Genomic DNA, 19,093 nt, shown 5'->3' with positions numbered 1-19,093 from the left:
ATGAAGTACTGATTCGCATACAACATGGATGAACCGTGAAAAGTTTGTAAAGAAAAGAATGCAGAAACAAAACGCTGTATGTTGTATGATTCCATTTGTATGAAATATCCAGAATAGACAAATCCACAGGCAGGGATGGCTGCACAACTCCGTGAACACAGGTACTAAAAGCCACTGAGGTGGGATATCTCTGCTGGTCCAGTGGTTACGACTCTGCGATTTCACTGCTGAGGGGGTAGGTTCAATTCCTGGTCTGGAAACCAAGATCCTCCAAGCCAGAAAGCACAGCTAAAAAGTTTAAACCTACTGAATTGTACACTTTAAAAGGATGAACGTTCAGGTATGTAAATTATATCTCAATAAAGAAATAAAGAACCTGGATGGGAGGGGAGTTTGGGGGAGAATGGATACATGTATGACTGAGTTCCTTTGCTGTCCACCCAAAACTGTCACAACACTGTTAATCAGCTATACTCCAGTATAAAATAAAGTTTTCTAAAAAATTAAAAACTAGAAAAAAAAAGAATTACAGAAAATATTTGGGTTCAACCCAAAAGGTTTCCCAGAAGTTTGGGGAAAAGAAAAGCTTTAAATAAAAGGCAATTTAGTTTGCCAATGCCCTAAAAAACAGATCAAATTAGTAGTTATCTTTTGAAAATATCAATAGTCATAAGGCCTTATGGAAAATTATGTAAAATTAGAAGTACTTATGTTTTGGATTTGTGTTCTACAGGAACATAAGGATTGGAGTTTTTGCATAACTTGATTCTGCATGTCAAAGTAATGCCTGGTTATTTCAGATGTTTTAAGGGTAGAAAAGCATAGACAGGAAAACTATGGACTTGCCTGTTTTCATGCCTCGCCCCATCCCCCATAAAAGGCAGGCAGGGGGTGGGAGGTGGGGCTACTGGCTTCTACAAACAAGCCCACCCCATGGGAGACCCTACATCTGGACCCCCTGGGACCCCTCCAGCTCCGGGCTCCTGGACGTTAGCACCCAGGCCAGCACATCAAATCCGCCTCAGCACACTGGTCTTACGCGAGCACCACCATTTATAAATGCTCCAGCTGCCCCAACCTGCCCTGGATTCCTAGTGCACCTAGTATTTCCCTTAATTGAAGGGAGCGCCCATGGCAACAAAAAGGTTCTAAGAAATGGGGAGAACAGAGAAGAGAAACCCAACTTCCATCAAAACCACAATCCTCCCAGGATGGAGGCAGGAGATAGGGAGTTTGGGTTGGACATACACGCACTGCTGTGTTTAAAACAGAGGACCACCAAGGTCCTCCCGTGTAGCACAGGGGGCTCTGTTCAGTGCTGTGTGGGGGCCTGGATGGCAGGGAAGTTTGGAGGAGAATGGATACATGTTTACGTGTGGCTGAGTCTCTTGGCTGTTCACCTGAAACTCTTACAACATTGTTCATTGGCTATACCCCAGCACAAAATAAAAAGCTTAAAAAAAACCCCACAATGCTCAAATTAAAATTTCCCATCAACCATGTGCCAGAATTTCCCTTTAGAGTGCCGAATGAGCTTCAAAGTAACACTTTCTCTCACTAATCATCCTACTGCCTAGTGCAATGTGGCAGCACCCAGAGTCCCTATTAGAAGTCAAGAGGGATGTTATTTCCACTTGAATACTACCTGGATGGAAATATATTGAAAGAAATCAAGAGGGAAAAAAAAAAAGACGGCTTCCAAAAGACAGACTCCAGTTCAAACTTTATTTGCATACAAAAATATATTATAATGGGGAAAGCATATTACTGTTTCCGACTATATATAATTAATTACAAATATTTTCATAAAAGCATTTTAAATTACAGAGAAGCTATGTTTTAAGAGGAAATACAACATTAGCATGAGTCATCTGCTCTAATACGCTGCAAGCTGGTAAACAAAGTCAGTCTCTAACCTGCCCAGAGATGAGCCCAAAAGTATTTTTAGGACAAGCCTGGTGGTGGGTGAGCAACATCTCTGCCCCCTCCAGCAGCATATTCTGTAGCTGATTTTATCAGGTCCTCCGAGCTTTCTGAAACTTCTCCCTTTAGAATGAAAGGACCCAGAACTTCTTGTTTCACATACCTGTCAATAGGAGACAGAGAAGGTGATCCACTCGGGAAAGTTGACAATTCCTATGCTTAACCATGGGCTTCCTAAGTAGCACTAGTGGTAAAGAATGCCAATGCAGGAGACTAAGAGATACAGGTTCGATTCCCGGGTTGGGAAGATCCCCTGGAAGAGGGCATGGCAACCCACATCAGTATTGTTGCCTGGAGAATCCCATGCACAGAGGAGCCTGACGGGCTATGGTCCATAAGATCGAAAAGAGTCAGACACAACTGAAGCGACTTGGCATGCATGCTCAACCAGAGCACACCTCTCAAACAGGCATCCAAGCACCAAACTTAATGGCAGGCTTCCCATGTAATGTACGTCTGAAGAACTGGTATGACTGGGCAGCCTGCTGCAATTTTCATGAAGTCAACAAGCTTGTCTCACGGGTCTAACACAAACTGTGTTGCAATTACAATCATCTCTGTCAGAACAGACCTTGGTCTTCTGATGGAGGACAGTATGGGTGATAAAGTCTTCTAGTAAACAGAAACTGCAGAAGAACTTTCCACCTAATATTAGGTAGGTCTGTCTGAAACCTTGTTTAAGAACAGAATTCTTTTTAAGTAACCAGCTTTGGATCTATTTTTTCAGATCCTATCCAGCTATTTAGCATAGCACAGCATAAAATATGGAAAACTGACTCTTTCATTGTAAAATGAAAGGGGCTAGGATGAAATTCTCCAGGGCTGCTCTGTCACTGAACAAGGACCCCCAAGGGTAAGTTGTGGAAACTGTCATCCAGGAAACTCCAGCTGACCCTTCTGGCACTTGTAATCCTGTTCTTTGGAAATAGAAGGTGTGGATTGATTCTCAGGGTCCTTTCTTCCAGGCACCCCCATGGCAATTATGATCTGATACCCTCGGTTCTCAAAAATTTTGGTCACAGAGAATGGGGTGCCATTAGTGTAACTGCCAAATGGGAAACGGGGTACCACGTACCTCATCCAGGTCTTTCGGTAACTGGTGTGGGTCTTTGGTTATAAGGTCTCGCCAAGCCAATTCTCTCTTTGGGAACCCAGCCCTCTAGAAGTCAGATCAAACCCCTGGATCTAACGTGTGAAGTTTTCTCTGGCCCCTGAGATTGAACCCTCTGCGCTGTCAGTATAATGATCTAGGTCGTGTCTGCCTCTTTTTGACCCCATGGACTGTAGCCCACCAGGCTCCTTTTCCTCCACTCTCTCCCTTAGCTTGCTCAAATTCATGTCCACTGAGTCAGTAATGCTATCTAACCATCTCATCCTCTGCCACCTCCTTCTCCTTTTGCTTTCAGTCTTTCCCAGCATCAGGGGCTTTTCCGATGAGTCAGCTCTATTAGTCAGTATAATACTTGGTGGTCAATAAGCTGATTTCTTTTCTGAAGAGCCTGGCAGGCCACCATGCTGGGAAGGCTGCAATCACTCTAACTACTACTTAACTCTCCACTTCTCAAACAAAATGCCATTGTTTTTTGGGGGCCAGTTCTCCCTGGTTGAAAAGGCAGTCAACATCAATGCCAGCTTATCCTCAGGATTTCTTTTTGAGCCACTAGGGTCCTGTTTCTGAACCTAAAAACACCTAATGATGTAACTTCCTGCCGCAGGCAAGCTGGTAAACATTACTGCACTTTATCAGAGGTGCTGGCTGGTTTTGTTTGATTCTTTTTTTTTAAACTACCAGGCATGTACTCACTTGCTAAGGTTCTGTCGAGATCAGCAATAAAGTCTTCTAGCTCTTTCGTATCTCCAAGTTTGGCTGAAAAACAAGAGTTCAGGTTCAGTTTCTATATTCAAGACAGCTGATGAATTCGACTTTTCCAGAATTATATGACCCCCTATCTCTCTGTCTTCCGAGATTTTATTAAATAGTGTCCTGTACCAGCCCTAAGTGGTTGCTCCAATGTTCACTTACAGGCAACTCAGAAGCTTTTTCTGAAGATGTTTCTTTCTGGGTTTTGTAGTTCATCATCCCCCACCCCCCACCCATGGTCCAGCAGCCTGGAAGAAGTAACTCTCTTCACCACTTTAAAAGCTGGGAGGTGGAGGCTTCCTTGTGGTCCAGTGGTTAAGAATCTGCCTCCCAATGCAGGGGACAAGTGGATCCCTGGTCCACAAAGATCCCACGTGCCGCAGAGCAACTAAGCCTGTGTGCCACAGCTACGAGCCCGGGCCCTGGAGCCCATGAGCCAGAACCACTGAAGCCCGCGTCCTTAGAGCCCCTGCTCCACAACAGGAGAAGCCCCTACAACGAGAAGCCCCTGCAGCATGACTAGAGAGTAACCCCCCTGCTCCCCACACCGAGAGGGAGCCTGTGCGTAGCAACGAAGGCCCAGCACAGCCAGAAATAAACAAAAGTAAAAACAAAGTTGAAAGGCAGAGTGAAACAGGGACAGGGAAGGAAGATGAAAAGTTTTAACTCTTCTATTGTGTAGGATCTGAGCTACCAGCCAAAGTATTTGGGAAGCAGCGTGTGGAATGCACACCCAGAGTCCCTAATTCCAGCTCAACTTCTCTGACGCAGTCCTGTTCACACTATCACTCCAGGGCAATACTTCAGCCCACGTGGTGCCCCCAGGGTGGAATTAACTAAGCGCTTCTGCTCCTTGTCAAGATGATACAGAGAAGGCGGCAGGAGGCTCCTGGGTCTGGGCGGCCTCATGCCATGCAGGCGCCAACACAGGGTAACGAGGCCCCATCGTGATTCTGTTCCATCCGCATCCTAAGACTTGTCCTTCTTTCTGTGTGTCTTATTTTTTCTCTAGAGCTCACCACTCATGCCTTCTCTGAATGCATGTCTTTATTAATTAGCCCCCTCAAGCAGTACATGCTCCTGCTCAGTCGTCTCCGATTCTTCGAGATCCCATGGACTGAGCCCCCCAGACCCCTACATCCAAAGGACTTCCCAGGCAAGAACACTGGAGCGGACTGCCATCCCCTTCTCCAGGGGATCTTCCCGACCCAGGGATCGAACCCACATCTCTTGCTGTCTCCTGCCTTGGCAGGCGGATCCTTTACCACTGCACCACCTGGGGAGCTGGCTACAAATAACTCACTGTTTTTAGCTTTTAAAGTCAATTTGCCACTAGGGCTTTTTCCCCCCTCTTTAATTTCTACCTCTAGAGGATCAGGTAGCAAATCTGGGCATGTTTTAAGCCACTTTCTAGACTGTTCTGTCTCTCTCAATTCAACAGATCCATTACAGACGGAGGGCTGGACAATGGCAGAATTCCCAGGGGCTGCTAGCACCGCTATGTGGGGAGGAGAACTTTAAAATGTCTCTTTTGAAAAAGGGCGAAATTCTGCCCTCCTGCCTGAGTGAGAAAATGATGAAATCTTCATATTTCTTTTTAACCATGTTCCATTTTTATTGCATTCTGCAACTATTTTCATCGAGTGTAACATTTCTTAAGCAGGAAAAAACTCCTTTTGTTTTCAAAGGGCACTTGCCCAACAGAACATTCAGCTCTCTGGCTGGAGACAATTTACTAGCTCCAAAATATAAGAAACTGCTCATGCATCTTTAAAAATTTTTTTGTCTATTAATATCACAGTAGAGGCAGGCTGGAGCCGCTATTTTGAATTATGTTAGATCATCACTTGTTTCATAATGATGACCCCATTTAATTGCTAAATTGGTCATCTGAGAGCATTCTTTAAAGAGTTAATGCAATTAAAAAAAAAAAGAACCCAACTTACTGCAAATCCTAACTGCTGAGTTTTACATTCTATAACCAGCCAGTCTAGGAGAACACTGTCATTTAGCACTGAATTGATAACAACACACAAGAGAAAACAAAATCTAGAGTCTACATGTTTTCTTTCTCCCACAGTTTCTCTACATGGTTTCCTGAAATAAAAAAGTGAAAGTGTTAGTCGCTCAGTCGTGTCCGACTATTTGTGACCCCATGGGCTGTAGCTCACCAGGCTCCCCGGTCCATGGGATTCTCCAGGCAAGAATTCTGGAGTGGGTAGCCATTCCCTTGTCCAGAGGATCTTCCTGACCCAGGGACTGAAACGGGATCTTCCCACATTTCAGGTGGATTCTTTAACATCTGAGCCACCCGTCCCCTGCCACCAACCTGTATGCGATTTCACTTTCATGCTGATCAAAATCCTGAGAAATAACAAAATCTACTCCACATTGTACTGTACGAAGATACTAGTCTTCTCTATTTGTTTTGCACATTTGGGCAAGATTGGTTAGGGGTAAGGCAGAAGAGAGGGGAGGCTGAGGGGGAGAGGGAATAAGGAAGCAAAAAAATTCACATTCCAACGAGTGGACTTACCTTTCCGAGCAGGGACAGAAGGACAGAGCAGCGCTGGGGTGCTGTCTGTCGGAGAATTCAGTTTTTCATCACTGAAGCTGAAGCTGTTCCTATAAAGCGATTCAGCACCTTTCAGGAAAGAAAACATAACTCGTTAGAAATGGTTTCAGTCTCCTGGTCTATTGATAAGCAACAGTTTATCTCCAAAGGGAGCAAAGTTATAAAAAAAAAAAATTGATTTCCAGATTTTATATTTGTTCTTGTTGTTGTTTAGTTGCTAACTTGTGTCCGACTCTTTGCGACCCGGTGGACTGCAGCTCACCAGGCTTTCCTGTCCCTCACTATCTCCTGAAGTTTGCCCAAGTTCACATCCATTTTATATTTATGCTCCCAAATTTGAGGCAGGAGAGTGTGCCTGTGTATGTGTGCGTGTGTGTCTCCAATCAGGCACACCAAAGGCCCTTGCTTCCCTAAAAAAAGAAGGGTCAACAGGACCATCATGACCAGACCAGCCTCCTTTGCAACACACGGGCACCCACTGCCCAGGTGTCTGACAGCTAAGCCAATGCTTGACTGATGGAGGCCGGGGGGTGGCTTGGGATTTGAGACACAAGGAACCATTTTTCCTGAAAAATGTCCCTTCTGCCCTCTGAACCCCCAAAAATAATACAAAGTTAAGGTTGGATCCCACTACTTAATAATCCTCCCTGCCTGCTCAAGAGAGAGTCTTTGTCATGGTTTTTCCTAAGCTCCTGTATCCTGGGGATCAGCTAGAGGGTCAAAGACAGAGATTTCTTCTCCTGGAAGCTGTGGATTACAAACACGTTGGGTGACTGGGTGGCTCCATTGTCCTGCTCCTGAAGACAAGATCGAGGCAAGGTCCCAGAAGCAAGGCTGAGCTGAGCGTCTAGGAAATCATCTCAGCTACTGAGTATTTGGGAGCCCTGGGACAAGACCATGTCTCTGGGCTCTTGCTTGTGTGAGTATGCTTGATCACTCAGTCGAGTCCGACTCTTTGCAACCCCATGGGCTGTAGCCCGCCAGGCTCCTCTGTCCATGGGATTCTTCAGGCAAGAATACTGGAGTGGATTGCCATTTCCTTTTTGGGGGTGGGGGCTGGTGGGGGTGGGTTTGCTTACAGAATGAACTTGAAGGATGACTCAGTCCACCTTCCCATTTTACAGATGGGCCTTTGCTTACCCATCTGTAAAATGGGAAGGTGGACTTAATGATCCTTAAAGTGCCTTCCAGCTCTGAAGTTCTAAGATCCTATTTCTGAGTCCTGCCAAGGGAGAAGAAACCAACCCCAGCCAGCCCAGTTCTGTGGCGGGAACACAGAAAGGGCGCTGCTGGCTGAGCCGTACCAACCCAAAGACTCAGAGGCAGAGCCGGCGGTGGAAGCAGGATGTGGCCTCTGAGGTCACCGAGGAACAGCCTTCCTGGTTGAAACAAAACACAAAGCCTGGCACGGGGGTAGCGCAGATGAGCTCTGGGAAGCCTGCTCAGGTGCAGGGGGGCCGCTGAGCTACCATGGCCTGGCCAGGCTCCCTGTCCTCCTCGGGACGCACCCGATTTCATCCAATCACCTCCAGCTCAGGAGGAGGCAAAACCATCTTTCTTTGCTCCTCTTAACTCAAAAGGAACAGGACTCAGTGACAAAAGAGACACCCAGAATAAAAGAGGGCTTCCAGAAACAGAGGGTTCTGGCCCCAAGAGAATTCCTCTTCATCCCTAAAGACTGCCCCTCACAGGTTCCCCCACGGCCCCGAGGAGATGGTCCCAGGCCGTCTTGTCTTCCTGGCTGACACACCCATCGCGTTCAGTTTTCCAAACACATACAACCCTCACGGTTGATTCTTCCTTCTTAGGTCCAGTCCGGGCCACCTAAAAGGACCACAGTCGTTTTTCAGGGCTCTGATGATGAACACCTGCTGAGATCTGAAACTCTGACTCTTGGGCTTACATTTCCCCCAAGATGTATTTCCCAGAATAGTGGCCCTTTGAGAAGAACTGCATGGTCCCCGGACCCTGAGAAACACCGCGCCCCTTGGAGGGTCCTCTGATGAAACTCCGACGTGCCTGAGATGTCTTGTGATAAACAAGCCGGCTTAGCCCTGTCTCCCGGTCCCACTTGCCCACGGGACACTGTTTGGTGGCGCCTCTGTTATTATCTCCCGGGACACGCGCACTCACTGAACTCAAAGCGGGAAGCCCTCGCGCTGGCTTGTCAGCTGAGCCCCACTCTGGAGCGACGGGAGTTTTCTCAAGGGAAGCCCTTTTCCCCCCACACACGGGAGGGCGGTCGTGCGCGCTGCAGACCCACCACGTCGTGTTACCGCCTGTCACCTCATAAGAGGCAGGGGAATCGCCACAAATAGAACCCGAGAGACTTGTGGGGAAAAGGCGAAGTGAGCCTGAGGGGCAGGAAAACCACAGAGAGCCCAGGGGAGGCGGGCCGCGAGCCCGCACTCGGGAGCCAGAAGGAAGGCGTGCAAGCCTCTGCAACAGAACCTTCGGCGCCAAAGGGCCCCCGCGAGCATCGCCCCCTTCCCGGGCCCAGAGTGTCAGCCTGGGCCCCGCGGGCGGCACCCCTGGCCTCCACCTCTCGGGGGCAGTCGGCCCCGCCAGCGGCACCGCCCTGCCTCCCGCCCCATCCTGCACCCCGTCCTGCACCAGGACCCTGGCCCTGGACCTCACCTCTGTTCTGCCCCCGCTCCCCAGCATTTTACAGAGACGTATACTTACCCCTTGGGGGCTGGAAAACACACACACACATTTGTTTGCCTCACACACAAGTAGACCAAGTGCTACTGAGTTTGGGAGAAAGTAATGAACTAGACGTGGAGACGGTCCCTGCAAAATGGTAGGAAACAGGAATCCGGTGAGGATTCATGACTCCTCGGGTAACTCGGTTGGTTTTGGGGACCCTGCAGGGTCACACTGTACCAGGACACCACCACGGCTCACCGCTCACCCTTTAGAACCTGGGGGCTTAAATTCCGTTTTGATCTAAGTATTTTCCTCAACCTCAGAAAATATACAGACAAGCTGACTGTTCCTTGACTGGCAAATTCAGCTGCAAACTACTGAGCCAACTTTTCAAATAATCAGGAGTTGCCTCTTACTGATAATGAGGTCAGGCTACTCTCACAATGAGACGGAGGGGGAGAAAAATCCTAGTTACAATATTTATTTACAGTATCTATAGATATAGACACACACAGGGAGGCTGGCCAACACAGCATGTGCCCACTTCTGCTCGCCTCTCACACCCCCAGACTCAAACACCCACACACACTCTCACACACGTTCTCACACACCAGCTCATGGATACACCTGGATGCTCAGTGCACAATTCAGGCCAGCCCTGACTCCAAGCCCAAGATGTTCAACCATTAAGAGGAAACAGTCCCAGCATCCTTGAGGCAAACTTCTCCATGGTTCAGTTCCACTCTGTGGTCATGCTCTCTACACACAATTCATGAAAATAAGAACCACAACAATCTTAAGAGCCCCCAAACTCCTCGGGGTCCAGCAGAAGCTGTCCCCCTAGAGCTGTGCGGGACCAAGGCCGTGTGACCCTGTGCGAGTCACTTCATCTCGGAGCTGCAGTTTCTTCTCTTAAGAAAGGGGGATAAGAAACTCACAAGTTCCGTGTGCTGCCCGTGGTTTTCAGGCTTTATTTTTTCAACAAACTGGAGGAAGGCATGCTCAGAAGAAAGGTCACCATAGGGAATAATAAGACTCCAGATTCTGGGGCCAAGCTTCTTCCTCTTCTTTAGAGAGTCGCAAAATTCTTAAGAAAAAAATTTTATCTTCAGAGGAGCCCTAGAACAAACCTCCCAAGAACAAACCCACCAACAGAGAAGTAATCCAACCTCTCTTAACCCTTTATCCAATAAAATTTCATTCCACAGTGAATAAGACTGCACGCTAGGTGTAAATTAAAAGGGAAGCAAAGCCTGCCTTCCTGTTCTTTTCACCCCCCTAGAACTCGATTTCTTGCAAAATAACAGCCAGTTAGTCTGACAAGGGACAGCAATGTGTTGCTGGCTGATAGCATAGTAATGTATTATTGCCCCACCCGGCATCAGTCGCTGCCATTAATAAGGACACACAGCAGTGATGATCTGGGGACCTGGCAGGTGGCAAGACTAGATATTGCAGGGCCTTACAACATCTACCGCCATCAGCTCTGCAGTCCCATCAGAAATGTCCTTGGCAAGTCAACTTGGCACGCTGAAGCCAGGAACCTCAAATTCAGGGAGCAAGTTTGCTAAGACATCATCAAAAGAAATGTGAGCATATTAAATATTCTAACATCTTAACCATAGGAACGCCCACAAAGCTTGGAAAACTTGGCTACAAAAACAAAGACTTGTTTAAAAGGTAGACGTGTTTTTTTTTTCCATTTGGGGGCGGGGAGAAAGGTAATTTGGGGGTTGGTACCAGCGTGTGTTACTCCAGAGGGAAGGAAAACCACAGACAGTAACCGTGGCCCGGAGCTCCTGTAAATATAGAACAATCCCACATGTTTCAGGCAAGCAAACCATAGTAATTAACTGAGAAAAAGAAAGCCTTGGACCTGTTTCCCTTTCACCACAGGGAATGGTATGTGCGGGGTGGGGCAGGGGGGGTCAACTTTCCCACTCAAAATCTAAATTCCAACAGCTGCACTGAGAGAATAAGAAATCGTTTCTCAATTTCACCACTATTGTTCCAGCTTCTCTTCTGGGACTGCTCGGTCCCTCCATATGCCTCCAGGTGCCCACCAGTGATGGGGTTCCCAGGTGGCTCAGTGATAAAGACTATGCTTGCAATTCAGGAGCCACAGGAGACCCAGGTTCAATCCCCGGGTCGGGAAGATCCCCTGGAGGAGGGCACGGCAACTCACTCCAGTATTCTTGCCTGGAGAATCCTACAGACAGAGGAGCCTGGCAAGCCACAGTCCATAAGGTCACAAAGAGTCAGACGTGACTGAAGCGACTAAGCATACACATGCATACACGTCCACCAGTGACACTTGTTACCTGCCTGGAATTCCTAGCACACACCAGGACACCCCGAGGGCCCCTAACCCCTCATTCCCTGTCGGCTTGAACAAGGTCAAGTTTTGACCTCAGTGGCTCTTACATCAGATCAGCTAATAGGCTACCTGTCACACGTGCCCCCCAGGTCCTCTCTCCCAGAGCCAAGCTAGAACAGTCGAGGCAAAGAAATACAGACAATATAGCTTTTGCACAAGCTAAAGAAGCCAATTCCTCATTCCCTCCAATGGCCCAACAGAATCATAAAAGCCCCAGCATACAGAGTAGACTTTGGACCTTTTCTGTTAAGAGGCAAAAAACTCCCCCCCTCAAAAGGAAAAAGGAACTTCCAATCCATCAAAGATGTGAGTTTATATCACCTTTTAAAGTGCCAGTTAATATTAGAAACTTCCTGTAAAATCAATCCGTGGAATCATAAATTAACACTTTGGTTAAAATTTAGTATATGATGAGTTAAAATGTTATTGAACACATTTGAGAAGTCATGATGTGCATGTACAGTGCTGAAAGTACTGAAAGAACAATAGGGTTTTCGAGCTAAGTTCAAACCAAAGATGTTCATCATGCCTGCAGCATCTCTGAGGATCAGGCTTGAACCTCACTGCCCCGGCTCCTAACCGAGCTGCCTTCCACTGCTAAAGCTGAAACTGCTCTCACGAAACTGCCTGGTGTTATCTGTTGGAACCGAAATCTAGAAGAAAAGAACAATTCTCATCAACCCTCATTTGAATACCACCCCTAACGTGAAGTTGTCTTGCCATTGTTGTGTTGGTCCTCTTCAAGTCTTAGGAGGATTCCCTGCAAGTAGAAACAGGAAGACATATTTCCTTATTAAACATCTGCTCTTCTCTCCAATGGAAGTAACTTGCTTCTCTGGTTAAAAGAAGGAATGTCTAGTTTTTCTCCTTTGGATGTGAGAAACCTATTTTTTTTTTAATTGAAGTATAGTTGATTTACAATATTGTATTAGTTCCAAGTGTACAGCAAAACGATCCAGATATATATTCTTTTTTAATGTTTTCCATTATAGGTTATTACAAGATATGGAATATAGTTCCCTGTGCTACACAATAATTAATTAATCCTGCTGTTTCTCCATTTCATATACAGTAGTATGTATCTGTTAATCCCATACTCCTAATTTATACTTCTCCTGCTTCCCCCGCCCACAGTAATCGTTAGTTTGCATTCTATGTCCATAGGAGTCTGTTTCTGTTTTGTAAATAAGTTCATTGGTACTATATTTTTAGATCCCACATATAAGTGATATCATATAACATTTGTCTTTCCCTCTAAATTTTTTTAAGAGAACAAAAAAGGTTCTTCAAAAAAGCAGGAATGCTGTGGGTACATCTTCAGAGTGATGGAGTTGTAAAACGCAGGGCAAAAAACCAAAGTCCCAAAGGTTCAGAGCTTCATACATAACATGTTCGTGCAAGACATTGGCCCAAATGTATCTGGCCTATGTGACACATCATGGCATGTGCATTTTATTGTTCTCTTAAAAACATCAAACAGGGCAAATATTTTCTTTCTAATCCTGAGCTTATGGATGTTTCTAAAGTCGCTCAGTCATGTCTACTCTTTGCGAACCCATGGACTATATGGTCTATGGAATTCTCCAGGCCAGAATACTGGAGTGGGCAGCCCTTCCCTTCTCCAGGGGATCTTCCCAACCCAGGGATCGAACGCAGGTCTCCCACATTACAGGCGGATTCTTTACCAGCTGAGCCACAAGGGAAGCCCAAGAATACTGGAGTGGGTAGCTCATAGCATCATTAAATAGAATCCTTTCCATTTCACAGCTAGAGAAACCGAGGCCCACTCCTCATGCAGGGCCCCAACAGAGCTCAGCCTGGGCTCCATGGACCCGGTGAGGGGACCGCGGCCTTAAAGAGACACCTTCAAACATGACCATGGTTGACAAATAGGCAAGTGATCCCTGTCCAAGTCTATCCAGGAGGACCTGGTTTCCACACCAGCCAACCAACCACAGTGACAGAGCAAAACGTTAGAGATAGTCCAAGTGGTTTCACTATTTAATCAGAAAAAAAAGCAGACAAGAGTGCCTGCATTGTTGGACTGTGGAAGGGAACACAGGAGATAGCACATTTAAGGCACAGCAAAGAGCTTGCTAATGGTAAGAACTAACAGATAATAACAGTAATCACAGAAAAGGCTTGGCAAAAGAGAGCTGCTCTTATTTTCATCATCCTAGGGTATCTCCTCTTTGCTGGGAGACCCTACATTTCAGTAGGATCCACCTCTCTCAAATACTCTCTTCCACAGAAACGCATTGAACAGCTAAATGAGTATAACAAATGTCTGTGATCCATTCTGGGCGGCAATTAAGACACGTATTATGCATCCTTAAGAAATGACTATTTAGATACACACCGCTTCTGCCAAGACTATTTCTAACCAGCCCCGTGAGGGCCAAACTACACATTTATAGGAAAGACTAATGTCATCCAAGCCTTCTGCATACCCTCCGCTTACTTCTCTAACCACCAAACCAAGGGTCAGTTTACCAGTTAGCGACAAAGGCAGAAAACAAAGTCCACACACCCTAAGAAAAACTACAGACCATTCCAAACAATCTCCCCTGAAGCTGTTAAGAATGTGTTTCGAGTGCCTTTTCTTTGAGGCCCCCAGAAAACGGATCCCAGATCTGAAATCCTACCCCGAGGGAGTTGCAATCACCCATGAATGAGTGAGCTCAGGCCCTATTCTAGCCAAGTGCAGCTGTGGTTTAGAATGGAGCTGTTCTTTGCAAGAGAGCAGCCCTGAACACACTGTGCCAGCTTTCTTTCCCACGGGGGAGAGAATTTGTACTTGATGAATGTGCCCCAGTAGAAGGAGACACATTTAAGTTTGGCTACATACATTGAGACAAATTTCAAAATTTTTTCAACTTCCCTTTGAAATTGAAAATAAGCGGTCAGGTCATTAGCAACATAGTCCAAACATACAGAAGGGAAAATTAACAGCAGATGATTCCATTCCCTTTCACCTCAAAAGCTGCAATTAGATCTAACCCTTGGGCAGGGCTGCCAAGGCAAGTCAGGCTGGAACTCTTAAGTTTCTGACTCCAAGCCTGAACTGGATGGCCAGTGCCCTTTATTCCTTTTCAGGAGGACAGCTCATGTGTAAGTCCAAGACTGTATCTTTGCCCTGTAACAAGGAGAAGCTTCAGATCGCAAAAGAAGGGAATCACAAGGAAAGCTCATTGTTTTTACTTCCAGAGTCAAGGGCAGCAAAGGGAATGATATTCAGGCTGGTAACCCATCTAGGGAATGAAGCCTCAAGAATTATCCTGAAGTGTTCAAGATGCCCTTTGAAAAACAGTAAGTCATCCGGGTTGGGAAACACGACAGTCACAGAAGATTGAAAAGTCACCCAATTTGCTCTTTGACACCTAAACACGTATCCATAATCCTTACAGGACGTTTGAGGTCCTGGAAAAAGTGGTCTCTCTTTTTAACAAGGTGATTTAGGGCAGCCAGACCCTGGGGGTGGTCTCCACCAAGAGAAAGTCAGCAGGAAGCAGCTCTGCCTCCATCTGCTCCCTACCGCCCAACTGCCCCCTCCCCTCCCCCCCTCCCCCCCTCCCCTCCCCCCTCCCCTCCCCCCCCTCCCCTCCCCCTCCATCTCCCCTCTTCCTCCCCACCCCCAGCCTCAGACTGGGTACCAGGGTGGGGCCGGGAGTCTGAGCCAGCAGTTCACGTCATGGACCTGCCTGAAGGATGAGGGACACTCTCTAAATACTTGGACTTAGCAGCGCTAGGATTCTTTCAAAACTGCGGACAGTGTAACAACAACTCCGGGGAGGGGGGAGCTCAAGGCCAGGAGAAAGTGCAAGAAGCGTTTCAAACACCCCAAAAACGGGAGCTTAAGAAACCTTTTCTGGTTTCACCAATACGTCCATCCTGCGCCCTTCCGGGGGCTCTGGACCCCACGCCTGTGGCGCTTTCTCCACATCCTCTGAAGATGCTGCTGAAAGCGGCAAGGAGGGGGGAGAGGGCGCCCTGGGGAGGCCCTCCTGGGTCCTGACACCTGCCGGCGGGCGGCGTGGAGCCCAGCCTGCCTTCCGCAGACCGCCCTCCGGGGTCTGCTCCCTGCCGGCCTTGCGGCCCCGGAGACTCCCAGAGTCCTAGAGACGGCTCTGGGCTTCGGGGCTCGCTCGGCCGGACCCCCCGCCCGCGGTTTGCCGGAGGAGCACGCGGAGCCGCGAGCCCAGGGCGCTCCCGCGCGGGCCGGGCGCCCGGACTGCCCGGGGCGCCACAGCTTCCGCGGCCGCGCCGCACTCACTCTCGGAGTCGCTGAAGCCGCTGCTGTCGCTGACGCTGGCGCTGCTGCGCCGCTTCATGCGCTCCAGATGCTCCTCGTAGTGGAAGTGGCGCTCGTGGAAGGGCGACGCGAAGTCGGCCAGCACCGCGTCGAACTCGCATAGCGCGTCCGTCAGGTCCCCCGCGTCCGCAGAGTCCAAGGCCGGGGCTGCGCAGGGGCGAAGGGCGCGGGTGAGGGCGGGGGCGGGCGCCGGGCCACCCTCCCGTCCCGCGTCGGGCCGGGGCCCCCGGGGTACCCCAGGGTCGCCGGCCCGCGCGGACTGCGCTCCGGCCAGGGTCGGGATGGGGGGGCAGCCGGAGGTCGCCGCCGGCCGCTGGCTGTTATCTTTCAAGACTCTCCACCGTCCCCAGAAGTGCGCGCTAGCATCGCGCCCATTTTAGAGAGAAAGAAACTGAGTCTCCACCCCCCGGGAGTTGCAAATCAAAGGTCACGCCGCTAAGCCGCGAGGCCGAGCTCTTTCCCACCCGCGGGCTGGTGGTGGACCGGTCCCCGCGCTCGCGGCCCCGGGGTCGGCGGGAGGACTGAGTCAGGATGCGCCCGTGACGTGTCCCCCAGCCCGGCGGGGGCAGAGCGGAGGCAGGGGGAGGAATGGAGAAAGATTACGCGGGACCCTGCTGCTTTCGCCCCCAGCCCCCTGCAAGGCCCGGGTTTAAGGAGACCCACCCCGCCTCGCCACTCACCTGCGGCCGCGGCGGCCGCGGGGCTGCCCTGCGCGACGGGCGGCTTCATGGGGGGCTCCGCCGGCGCGCGTCGTTGGGGGCCCAGGATCCTGCGAGGTCTGGGCACGGGGGTCGTGCAGACGTGCGTCCCGCTCTGGCCGTCCCCTCTCCGGGCAGCGTCCCGCTCAGGCCGCCCCCTCGCCCGGCCGCGCTCCAGCCACGCCGCTGCCGGCACCGCGCGCTCGCCCTCCCTTTCCCCGGGTCGCCGCCGCCCGCCCGCCGCGACATCTTATAGCCGCGGGCGGGGGCGGGCCGGGGCGGGGCCGCGGGAGCCGGGCCGCCGGGTCTGTCCCCGCCGCCGCGCCTCGACGCCCCCGTCCCCCCTCCCCGGGCACCGGGCACCGCCCTCGCCACGCGCGCGCCGGGGAACCGCGGTGACGCCCAGTCGCCCGAGCCCGGGTTACAGCCCCAAATATTCACCCGCCGCTTCCCCCGCGCGCCCTGACGACGGGCCCCCACGGACGTGGCTTTGGCGACACCCCCAGAATCCCAAGCACAGAGTTTGCGGCTGTGCTTCCCTGCCGGTGCCCTTAAGCTCCTCCAGCCTCAGTTTCCTCGTCTGTGAAAGGGAAATGCCTGGCCCGCAGGCCTTGTTGCGAAGAATAGAGCAGCCAGGAGCCGTGGAAGACCCTGACCCAGGTGGGAGCCGCAGGGGTCCCTCCCGCGCGTTCCCTCCCCATTGCTCCCAAGGCCCGTGAGGACTTCGGGTGCACGGAGTGCCGAGGGCAAGGGGGACAGGGGGACAGAAGTCGGTGGAGTCCACGGTTTTGCAGTTGTTCCCGTCCCGGCGCCCGGGGCCTGACTGCAGTCCTGGGTGTTCGTGGTAGGAGTTTGTCGAGGGAAGAGATTACTAAGTGGATGCAGCGCGGAGCCGGCGCCTCTCAGCGCCCACACTGAGCCACCCGGCCCAGCCGCCTGGCAGGGGACCAGTCCTGACCCTAAAGGCCCTACACTGCCCTGCCCCGAGGAGGTAGCCACTTGGAACAGGTGGCTTCTTAAATGTAAAGCAACTGAGTGTGTTAGTTGCTCCGCTGTGTCTGACTCTTTGCGACCCGGTGGACTGTGGCCCGACCAGGCTCCTCTGTCCATGGGACTCTCCAGGCAAGAGTACTGGAGTGGGTGGCTGTGCCCGCTTCCAGGGGATCTTCGGCATTCAGGGATGGAATCCCAGGGCTCCTGCATGTCTTCTGCATTGCAGGTAGATTGTTTATTGCTTAGCCACCAGGAGAGCCCATAGGTAACTAAAATAGAAGAGAATAAAATGAACAATTCAGTACCCTAGTTGCTCGGGACACCTATCAGGTGATTAAAAGCCATCCTCACTCAGAGTCCTGTTGGACGGTGCTGCCAGGGCGTCTGCCCACAGACCAGCCTCAGAGGGAAGGGAGGTGTCACTCCAGTTGTCAAAGGCCTCCTTGGGCAGGTCTTGGCACGCACCCTTTTCAGGCCCACAGCAGCCCTGAGAGGTAGAATTACTGCTTCTGTTTTACACGAGAGGAAACTGAGGCACAGAGCGCTTAAGTAGCATGCTAGTCACCTAGTGATGGAAAGGCAGGTCTGTCTGGTTTCAGAGCTGATCAGGGCTTCCAGTAGAGAGCAGAGAAGACCGGAGAGAGAGGCTCCAGTTAAGGGTGCAGTTACCCCAGGTTCTTGATGCAACACGGCAAAGCGTACACATCTTTTTTCTTCCTTTCACCACTTTCATTACTTTTTTTAAGTCTCTTTCCCTCTCTCATACTCTCTGACTTGCTGTGGTACCCACAGGGGGATGCCCTGGGAGGAAGGAGCAGTCGCCCACCTAGCAGCTGAGGCAAAGGGGGCTGCCTCAGAAATGCAGCGGCTCGCGCCTTTTTGGCCAGGCTGGGAGGCAGGGCAGTGGACATCCCACCCCAACTCTTGCGCGATGGCTTGGAGGTCAGGCCCTCTCAGCTGTAGAAACTGTTAAGCTAATCTTCAGAGAACCTTGTTGTTGTTCAGTTGCTCAGTCGTGTCCACTCTTTGCGACCCCATGGACTGCAGCACACCAGGCTTTCCTGTCCTTCTCTATCTCCTGGAGCTTGCTCGAACTCATGTCCCTTGAGTCAGTGATGTCATCCCACCATCTCATCCTCTGCCATCCCCTCTCCTCCTGCCCTCAATCTTTCCCAGCATCTGGGTCCTTTCAAATGAGTTGGCTTTTCACATCAGGTGGCCCAAGTACTGGAACTTCAGCATCAGTCCTTCCAATCAAGATTCAGGGTTGATTTCCTTTAGGATTGACTGGTTTGATTTCCTTGTGGTCCAAGAGCCTATAGAACACTTTTTAGTGGCTATGCCAATTTACTAAGAGAGTGACAGTGAGGATCACCTTGCCTCTACCAGGAGAATTTGGTTGGTTTGTTGCTGTCTCTGCACCCCACTGTAAGGGAACTCCCTCACCCAAGCACTGGGGAGATGGATCGGCAGGGGTCTCAACTCAAAATGTCACCTCCTCTAGGATGGGGTCACTTCCATTCTGGAGGACTACTGCTCCCTCTCTTTCCTAATTATAAATATAATAGCACTCTGTGTATCCACCACCGAAAATGAACATATGTTAACATCCTGTCATTTTTGCTTCATATTTTTTGAGGCGTAA

The 19,093-nt window shown here is 50.1% G+C and overlaps 1 protein-coding gene across 1 annotated transcript; it reads right to left on the bottom strand.

Moving 5' to 3' along the window:
- Positions 1 to 1,711: 1,711 nt before the first annotated feature.
- RGCC (regulator of cell cycle) lies at positions 1,712 to 16,685 on the bottom strand. Its single transcript, XM_043891918.1, has 5 exons — positions 16,438 to 16,685; positions 15,719 to 15,904; positions 6,381 to 6,488; positions 3,788 to 3,850; positions 1,712 to 2,086 (listed from the first exon to the last, which is right to left on the bottom strand). Exons 1-5 carry the CDS (start codon positions 16,484 to 16,486, stop codon positions 2,079 to 2,081), a joined length of 414 nt encoding a protein of 137 aa, XP_043747853.1. The 5' UTR covers positions 16,487 to 16,685; the 3' UTR covers positions 1,712 to 2,078.
- Positions 16,686 to 19,093: the final 2,408 nt, after the last annotated feature.

Source organism: Cervus elaphus, chromosome 30, assembly GCF_910594005.1.
Source record: "Cervus elaphus chromosome 30, mCerEla1.1, whole genome shotgun sequence".
Classification (NCBI taxonomy): Eukaryota; Metazoa; Chordata; class Mammalia; order Artiodactyla; family Cervidae; genus Cervus; species Cervus elaphus.
The sequence above is the reverse complement of the archived record's forward strand: the minus strand, read 5'-3'. Positions and strand labels throughout refer to the sequence as shown.